At 49.7% G+C, this 9881-nt stretch overlaps 1 protein-coding gene across 5 annotated transcripts in view; it reads left to right on the top strand.

Moving 5' to 3' along the window:
* Nucleotides 1-828: 828 nt before the first annotated feature.
* The window catches only part of NPR3 (natriuretic peptide receptor 3), a 70680-nt gene continuing 61627 nt past the window's right edge, over nt 829-9881 (top strand). For 3 of the 5 annotated variants that reach the window (XM_073891052.1, XM_025866669.2, XM_025866668.2), the window contains exon 1: nt 1625-3058. In XM_073891052.1, the coding sequence (XP_073747153.1) occupies nt 2302-3058 (757 nt within the window). In that variant the 5' untranslated portion in view covers nt 1625-2301. Of the gene's footprint in view, nt 1335-1624; nt 3059-9881 lie in introns of those variants that run through there. The other 2 variants (XM_073891054.1, XM_073891053.1) reach the window with 1 other exon arrangement.

Below are 9881 nucleotides of genomic sequence, written 5' to 3'. Positions count from 1 at the left end.
CTCAATTTCCAGTGTGTGCGAATTACCCTCTTTGTGGAATTAAAATTTTATAAAGATGCCTCTTTTGCTATTGATTAGCAGCTCTAACTAAATAAATGAGAGTTCTTATAGGAGCAGAAAGGTCCTACTTGAAGATTCAGGGATCATAGTGCATAATCTGAAATCTAAAAGATCCAGAAAGTGATCTGTTGTCCATAATTACATTTCCGGTGCCAGAAAGAGCGTTCAGGAGGTGCTGTAACTGGCATCCAGCGCTGTTGCTTGAAGTTGCCACGTCTCCTGTAATCCCAATTTGCCTTTTCACCGTTACAAATGAGAACGATTGCTCTTTTGGGGTCTCCCTGTTGAAAGGAAGAGAAAGGAAAAGCAAGGAAAAGAAAAGAAAAAAGAAAAGAAAGAACAACCAACAGCAAACCAACGAAACGCAGCGCCTGGGGCGGTGGCATCAGCGATAACAGCCGGCTGCAAGTTTCTGCCGAAAGAGGGCGTTGGTCTAAGACTAATAGGAATTCATGGACACAGTCTAATGAAAGTCCCTTTAAAAACATTTTCAATTTATTTTAATTTGCGGCACTTAAGTATCGGAATTCCCCAGTCCAACGTAGCACGTTCGAACTGCAAATGACTTCGGTCTGTTGTCACGTTCAGAGGGTCAGGTTCCATTTGGACCTGCCCTGTAGCGCGGAGGACTCCCGCGAGGCCCCTCTGGCCACGGACTTCACGGCCGTTTCCATCCTTGTCTCCGCTGCTGTTGTGGCTCTGACCAGTGGCAAGTCTAGGTCTCCGACACAGGACCTTTCTCGGCAGTGCAAGACCGCGAGCATAGTGTCTCTCGCGACCTTGAGGAGAAGCGGTTGGAACGGACGGTGCTCCTGCACCCAGGGGACCCTCGGGTGACGATATAGGGAGGTCTCTTTAGTTCCCTGGTTTGGCAAACAAAACCTTGAGGACGCCTCGGAGATGCTCTTCAAACTATTCGCCACCTCCAGAAGCCGAACTCTTCGCTCGCCTTTGGGAGCAACAAGTTTCTCTTTTCCGCTTGCAGCTCGCGGGCTGAGGGTCTTTGCGTTGGGTCCCTGGAATCCTGGAAACGCCGGCGGCGACTCCAGCGCGAACCGCGCGGCCCAGAGGGAGGACGCGGGCGCGCGGCAGGGGAGAGCGGGGGAGGGAGGGGTGCAAGTACCGCCTGGGCTAGCTGGGAGTTCTAGGTCCTCGATCGAGCCGTCTGCACTGGAACCTTGGTCCCTGTTCCCGGACCTTGTGCCAGGGGACTGGGAAGGTCGGGTGCCCGCCCCGAGTTGGCGCGTCAGGAGGGAATTTGGCTGGAGTGAGAAAGAGGTGAGAGTGAGCGGGATTTACCGATATTTGCAACGAAACTACAAATTTCTAGGACCACCCCCTTCCTCTAATCCTGTTGTTTTTTGCGCAGTGTGTGTGCCTGCGCTCATTTACTTAGAAAACACATTTCCCTTTTTAAAGCCTGGAGCTGGAGAAGGCGGTGCCGCGTGCGGGGCCAGGGTAAGGCGGGGGACCCCAGAGGCAGTGCGGTGTGCTGGGGACTCCCGCCGGTGCGGACGTGGGCGACTGCGGCTTTAAGGACAAGGCCGGGGGCTGGCTGGGGGTTGTGGGGGTTGGGGCCGGGGGGGGGGGGGGAAGGTAGGGGTGTGGGGAGGAGCCCTGATGTAAGAATGTTAATGAGAGGCTCCCCCAGCCCAGCCCCCACCACTCCCCACCCCCACCCACCCCACCCGCTGGAAATACAAGCCCAGCCTCGGAGCGCCTTGTGTGGTAACACGCTCCGCCGCTGCCACGCTATTTAAACGCGGGCTATGGATCCAGGAACCGGCGCGAATCAATGAGATCAAACGCGGGGGAGATGCACCGTCAATTACAAGCACTTGGACAAGTCTAACTTTTTTTTCTTTTACAAATACGCTTTCAAAAGCAATCTTAGCAACGCCCAAATAAGAAGCCACCTCTAAGCAAAATAGTATATATAAAGGGAGGGCGAATATATATATATATATATTTATAAGTATATATATATAAATATATTACAGGCGTACAGGTTTACACGCGGTGAACTTTTTCTTTCTTTTCTTTCTCTCTCTTTTTTTAAACGAGTGACACTGCAAAGAAAGACTCTTCCTCTCTGTCTTTTGGCGAAGGGGGTATTCTGTTTTCTTAGAGCGCCCAAGGGGGCGCAGGGACCTCGGGGAGAAGAGTGGGGAGGAAAGAGGAAGGGTGGGTGGGGGGCAGAGGGCGAGTCGGCAGCGAGGGCAGGCTCTTTCCTGCAGCACGATGCCGTCCCTGCTGGTGCTCACTTTCTCCGCGTGCGTCTTGCTTGTCTGGGCGTTGCTGGTCGGCAGCACCCGTGGCGGTGGCGGCGGGAGCGCCAGCCTCGGCGGATGGCGCCGGGAGAGAGAAGTGCTGCAGCCGCAGAAGATCGAGGTGCTGGTGCTGTTGCCCCAGGACGACTCGTACCTGTTCTCTCTGGCCCGGGTGCGGCCGGCCATCGAATACGCGCTGCGCAGCGTGGAGGGCAACGGGACCGAGCGGCGGCTTCTGCCACCCGGCACTCGCTTCCAGGTGGCCTATGAAGACTCGGACTGCGGCAACCGCGCACTTTTCAGCCTGGTGGACCGCGTGGCGGCGGCGCGCGGCGCCAAGCCGGATCTCATCCTGGGACCCGTGTGCGAGTACGCAGCAGCGCCCGTGGCCCGGCTTGCGTCGCACTGGGACCTGCCTATGCTGTCGGCAGGGGCACTGGCCGCCGGCTTCCAGCACAAGGACACGGAGTACTCACACCTCACGCGCGTGGCACCCGCATACGCTAAGATGGGTGAGATGATGCTCGCCCTATTCCGCCACCACCAGTGGAGCCGCGCCGCACTGGTCTACAGCGATGACAAGCTGGAGCGGAACTGCTACTTCACCCTCGAGGGGGTCCACGAGGTCTTCCAGGAGGAGGGCTTGCACACGTCCGCCTACAATTTCGATGAGACCAAAGACTTGGACCTGGACGACATAGTGCGCTACATCCAGGCCAGTGAGCGAGGTGAGCAGGAGTGCGCCCCGGAATTCCGGCCCTAACCCAACCGCTCTCGCGGCTCTCCCTACACACCCGTCCGCTCCTCTGCGGACCCTACCACCCCCTGCTGCACCGAGCACCCGGGGAGGACGCGCACGCGGGGATTCGCCCGGGTGTGCACCGTTTGGCTGCGACAACTTTTGACCATCTCCCTTCGCGGTCGCGGGGTGAATATAGAGGTCCGAGGGGGGTGGTGGAGCCTGGGGGAGGGGCGTCTGGGCCTGCAGCTCCCGAATGCCCAGGTCCGACAGGTGCTGTCAGATTGCTTGGGTTTTTCTTCCTCTCTCTCCCTTCGCCAGCGCCAGGCTGGTGATTGGGGGCGCACTCTCGGTGCCCTGCTGCAACCAGGGTCTGAAAGCGTCCCGCGGCCGAGAGAATTAGTTACTCAGTCCTTTACCATCGTGCGCCCCCTCCTAGTGCGGAAGCATGTTTTTTCGCTCCACAACTGGCTAGCGGCTACTTGTCTAGCTTCGTTCCAAGGGTTTCCTTGGCTGCACCTTCCACAAACTCCAGCTTTCTTTTAAAGGGTCATTGTTTCGCCCTTCTCATTCCTTCCGTGACCCTTATAAACGAGCCTCTGTGGTTTCCACCAAAAATGCCTCGCTGTGTCTGGACTCGGGCGACGCTTACTACCCCCCCCCCCCCCCCCCCCCCCCCCCCCCCCCCCCGCCGCGCGTTCGGCTCCAAGGTCTCTAAAGCGCCCCGAGCGAGGCTTTGCAAGAGCTCGCGCTGGGGAAGCGGGCGCTTACAGCCTTTGCACGTGCGCCCCAAGTTTTCTCCCCGGGTCTGTGGGAGTTTGAATAACTACCAAACCCGACAAAGCTCAAGGCTGAGGATGGCGGCTACCGCGGCAGGGAGCAGGGAGCGGGAGGAGAAGCGGGTGGTCGAGGATACCTAATTGCAGAAGACCCCAGTGCGGCCCATTTTACTGCAGGGTAGGCTGCGTGAAGGTGGGCTGAGATCCCAGCATAGTGCATTCCCTCTTTCCTGGTGTCAGGTTTGGGGTGCAGAGTCCCCGGGGGGAGCCGGGGAACCCACTTCGGCTTCCCCCTCGGCGCGCACGCTCCTGGATTGCCAGTGGTGCAGTCGGGGCAAAGTTCCCCACGACCCCACGCGGGGAGGCCACAGGCGAGAAGGGCTGAGCCAAACACAGGGCTGGTCCACGACTCGGCACGGCCAGGCGCCTGGGCGCTGTGGCTGTGGGACACAGCGCAACCGGAAGCTAGAAGCCTCAGGAACAGGTGAGAGTGGGCAGAAGCTCCCTGGAGGATGGCGTCGTGGTCGCCCCCTTGCTCAGTTTGGCCACTCGGACTGGGGAGTGAACGCACTCTTTAGAGAGAAGAAGTGGGAGGTGTTGACAGTGTTGACAGTGGGGATGCATGGCCAAGTTTTGAGCATTCGAACTCCAAGCTGTCTGCGCCGAATCCCCGCCAGACAAGCAGGCGGGGCGCCGGTTTTGCTGATTATGAAAAAGGGCACTTGTGTCCAACCGCTGAGGACTCGTCACGCCCGGCGGAGAAACCCACATCTACTTCTTTCCCCTCTCCCAGTCCCCAGGTTTTTGCAGAGCCTGTAGACCTCAGGTTGCCCTGTGTCCCCGGAACCTGATTCTTCAGCTCTGGTTTTCATGGCACGAAGGGCTGGAGATGGCCGGGGGAGGGGGGAGGGGGGTGTTATCCGGCGGGCGCGAGCCGCGGTCAGCCAACCCGTCTATGCTGCCACAGCCCTGAAGGTCTAAATGCTGGCGGTGACCGATGCACACACCGCCTGAGATCCATGGCCTCAGGGGAGCGGTCGGCCCCATGAGGGCAGATCGCAGCCACCGGTCCCCTCAGCCTCACAATGGTGTGGCTGAGGCAAGGGGTAGGGAGGTGCCAGTGCCCTGCTAGGCCTGGGGGCTTCAGAGAGCTTGGACTACAGTCTGGTGCCTCGGATTAATTTAATTCCTGAAGCCTCATAGCTGTTCCCAGGTCTTTTTGCTGCTTCTCCTTCTCTCTCTCTCTTTTATTTTAGTTTGAATTTAGTGGTGAAAGTTTGCTGGGCTGAACTGTGTGTATTGCAGGTGATGAGGCTATCATTCATAATCTAAAGTCTATTTCCAACAATGACTTGGCAGAAGGATAAATATTCATAAATATAAAACAAAACCGTTTCTCTACTAAGTCTTCTCTCCCACTCCCTCTTTCCCTACCCTCGGGTGAAAGTTGCTTGATCACAAAGCTTTCTCTGGGGATCTTTTACTAATCACCCTTACTTTGCCATAAGTGGTTAAAGTGTTAAATAGGGCTTCAGTTCAGGGGTTCCGTGGAGTTTGACTTCCAGAGCACCTGCCCTAGCAAAAGAGGTTTGGCTGCTGCTACTAAGCCTCATACCTCAGGCTCCTCAGCTAAAGTGGCAGTAGCTGGGGCAACCCATGTTGGGGATGCTGGGAGGGTTAAGTGAGTGAACACGTGGAATGTGCTGAAACAGTGCCAGGCACATACCGGATGCTCAGTCAATGTGACGTTTGATTATGGTTATTCTTATTTTATATATATGATGATAATCGTCCTTACCGAGGTGAGGCCATGCCTTGGGGAGAGAACTCTGGCAGGAGGAGCAGATGCTCTGGCTTTGGGGTCCCCTCTCCGCTGCTGCATGGCCCTGGGCAAAGCATTTACCTTCTCTGAGCAGGGATTTCCTCCTGCTGGAACAGTGGGATCAGATGAGAATTAGGCCTCTTCACGCTGATCTGGGGTTTGGATTTGTGCTCACTCAAATATTAAAAACATAATAACCGACCACAATTTTGTCCTCGAAAACTCCATATGAAACATCATAGAACCAGAGAGTGTCTGTCCCCCCCCCCATCTTTTGGCGATAACATTCTTAGCACTTTTTCTGAACTTATTTTCATCTTTAAAATCATATCGAGAATGTTTGAATTTCCTAACGGGTAAAAACTGATAATGCCACCATCTCAAATAATAATATGACTAAAATTTCACTTGGCTATGTGCTGTACTGTAAAATGAAGAACTGAGGGGAACTGATCATTCCTTTTAAGGATTTACCATCAAGGTCAATAATTAAAAATTTTTTCCGTCTTTTGTCTTTAGCCAACATAGAGCATCACCGAAATACACATGCCTGAGTCTGTATCAGTAAAAACATAATGATCTTTACTTAAAACTTATTCAATTCTAGTCCACGACTGCCCTCAGTATTCTATAGTCAGCAATAAATTTATTTTTTTTAAAAAGACAAGTTTAAAAATAACAATTTTTTCAAGCAATAGAAGCTAGCAGTTGTTTTGTCTATGCATCTTAGGAAACACAGAACTGGAAGGAGTATACACACACATTTTTTGTATGAAGAACTGTAGTTTTAGCCTCTTAGTTATTAGTGTGTCACTGATGTGGGCCTGCTAACAACTATAGAGACAACAGTATTTAATCAGTACAAGAGTCACTTATTTTTAGATTTAGTCTAGGATAAATGACCAAATGGTTGATCAGCAGAATTTTCAAGCAAAGAACGCATGATAAGTGTAAAATAACTAACACACAGCAGGGGAAAAATGAAGCATTGTAAGCTGCAGTGTAGAAACTCTGAAAGTCTTTGGAGTGGATGGACCTTTGTGAAAAACAAAAGTGCAATCTCTATTTTGCAAATGAAACCCATTGCTGTATAGTGTAGAAACAGCCAGAAAGAAGTCTTTTTTAAAAAAAGATACTAGTTTTATGGGAGTTAGTTATACAGTTACATAGATTAAAAAGTCAGAAGATCACCCAAGAATAAGAGTTTGCTCCCTCACACTTTCCATGTTTCACTTGCCAGAGGAAAGTACTTTCAGCTCTTGCAGTGATTTCTGTAGGTATTTGACTTCATACCTCTAAATAACATGTGACTTTGATTATTTCGGTTTGAGGGTTTGTCTCTTGCCATCCCAGGGACAGATGATAATTTAGTTCTCTTCTCCTGCGTATTAACCACCTGCTCGAGCTCTCCTTGCAGACATCATTTTTTTTTACCTTATTTTAATTAAAAAATTTTTTTTAAAATTTTTTATTAACATATAATGTATTATTTGTTTCAGGGGTACAGGTCTGTGATTCATCAGTCTTACACAATTCACAGTGCTCACCATAGCACATACCCTCCCCAGTGTCCATCACCAGCCGCCCCATCCCTCCCACCCCCACCACTCCAGCAATGCTCAGTTTGTCTCCTGAGATTAGGAGTCTCTTATGGTTTGTCTCCCTCTCCAGTTTTGTCTTGTTTCATTTTTCCCTCCCTTCCCCTATGATCCTCTGTCTTATTTCTCAAATTCCTCATATCAGTGAGAGCATATGATACATGTCTTTCCCTGATTGACTTATTTCGCTCAGCATAATACCCTCTAGTTCCATCCACGTCATTGCAAATGGCAAGATTTCATTTTTTGATGGCTGCATAATATTCCATCACACGTGCGCACATGCATGCGTGTGTGTGTCCTTGCACACACCCTCTCAGAACGGTGGTGTAAGAATTTTTGGTTAGCTCAGCTTTCAGTGTCTCTATCATTGTCCTCTAAATGCTATCTGTAGTCGGACCAAATCAGCTATTACAATGACATTTCCTGCTTTGTTCTAGTTTTCCTTGGGTTAAAAAAAAAGTCTGTTTTTGCTTGTTTGCTTAGTTTCCTATGGAGTTACAACCAAATCATCCATCAACTCTATTGTAAGCCCCTGAGATGCTCCAGTTAGGTTATTTTCTAAGCAGATTGCACAGTTGTCACTCTGGATTCTTTCTTTAACACCCCCTGCAACTCCCATTGCCCCTCTCTCTCTCTGACTAGATCCCTAGGTGTTCCTCTTTCTTAGTTTGTGTTCTTGTTTTGGTGGATCACTTCCTCCAGGAGCTTTCTCAGAAAGGATGTAGTAGAGCTAAAGCTTGATACCTTTCATGACCGAAAGGTCATTTTCATGACCGAAAATGTCTTCATTCTACCCTTATACATTTTTATGGAATTCTAGGTTGGAAATCATTTTCCCTCAAGATCTGAAGGATTGTCTTACAGATTCCTATGTTACTACTAGGAAGTTTGAATCGATTTGGATTCTTGACCTATTGTTTGTTATCTGTTATTTTTTTCCTGAAAAACTTTAGAATTTTCTCTTTGCTCTCAAAGTTTTAACATTTTGTTATGATGTACTTTCATGCCAGTATCTTGCCTTATGCATATCAGGGTATTGGAGGGTACACCTCTTCAGTTCAGAGACTCATGTCTTTTAGTTCTGAAAAATTTTCTTAAATTATTTCTTTTATCCCCTTCATTTTCTCTGTTTGTCTTTCTAAAATTTGTATTATTTGGATGTTAGACTTACTGGACTGAAACTCTACCTTCCTTACCTCTTTTCTCCTATTTACCACCTGTCTTTTAAGAAGAAATTCCTCTCATTTAAATATTTCTTTGCTCCTCAAATTACTATTAAGTTTTGGTTTCTAATTTCTGCTATCATATTTTCAATTTGCAGCATATGGCATATATTGCTTTGCTTCTGTAAAGTAACATCTCTTTCTTTTTTAAGCTTAGAATTAAATGGAAAATGGATGCAAGAGTCAGATAGAGAATGTGAAAATATGTTATTTTAAAAGACTTTATTTATTTGAGAGAGAGCATGTGAGCAAGCACGAATGGGGGGAGGAGCAGAGGGAGAGGGAGAAACAGACTCCCCACTGAGCAGGGGCTTGATCCCAGGAACCCGAGATCACGACCTGAGCAGAAGGCAGACGCTTAACCAACGGAGCCACCCAGGTACCCCCAAAATATGTTTTTATTATTATTATTATTTTTTAAAGATTTTATTTATTTATTTGACAGAGAGAGACACAGCGAGAGAGGGAACACAAGCAGGGGGAGTGGGAGAGGGAGAAGCAGGCTTCCCGCCGAGCAGGGAGCCCGATGCGGGGCTCGATCCCAGGACCCTGGGATCATGACCTGAGCCGAAGGCAGACGCTTAACGACTGAGCCACCTGGGTGCCCCATGTTTTTATTATTGATAAAACCAATCGGAAAACATGGATTTAGATTTGTTGCCACTTAGATTTGTTGCTACTTACTGTTATTTCTCCCTTAATATGTGCCCCTCTGCAAGCAGACATGCACCCAAAAGAGGAAGGAAGAAAGGATCCAGCATGCCATTTTTGTTTTCAGACTCACCTCACCAATCCAACAATTTACTCCTTTTCCTCTGGGTGGTGGTGGGGGAGGGAGGGATAAATGAAGGCACATTGAGGGATGAGGAGTCTCACCCTCTTAGAGGTAACCCCAGATGGAAACGTAAGACTGGGGAAAAGATATCCCCCCGAACTCAGGTATGCCACCTGGACTGTTTCTGGTTCTCTGAATTGGCTTCTGTAGCCACCCTTTAACACTTCTCTCTGCCATTCTTAGAGTGATTGCAAAGTCACTTCCAGAAGACACTGGGAGTCAGATAGTGGAGGATGCCATGGGACATCACAAGTCTTTGGCAAAGAGAGAAATAGAGCAGAATGATGAACAGTCCATCCAGAACCTTAGAATCACACCATCATCCCTCGTTTTACAAGCTTAACAATTTGACCAAAAAGTGAGTATTTATATATTTAACTCTACTTCAATACAGCACAGATTGTCTTAATTGGCCGTCATTTAAGCCGCCTGCAGGGTCAGCTGCAGCTCTCTTGCTCCACACACTGTGCTGACTCTTGGTGAATGCTGGTCACTGTATGCTTCTCCTGATTATGGCCACACGCTTCTCACACTTGTCCATATACTCTCCAA

The sequence above is a fragment of the Callorhinus ursinus genome, unplaced genomic scaffold (assembly GCF_003265705.2).
Source record: "Callorhinus ursinus isolate GAN/ISIS: 27379988/994484 unplaced genomic scaffold, GSC_fseal_2.0 scaffold3, whole genome shotgun sequence".
Taxonomy (NCBI): Eukaryota; Metazoa; Chordata; class Mammalia; order Carnivora; family Otariidae; genus Callorhinus; species Callorhinus ursinus.
This window is presented reverse-complemented; position numbering and strand designations above follow the sequence as displayed.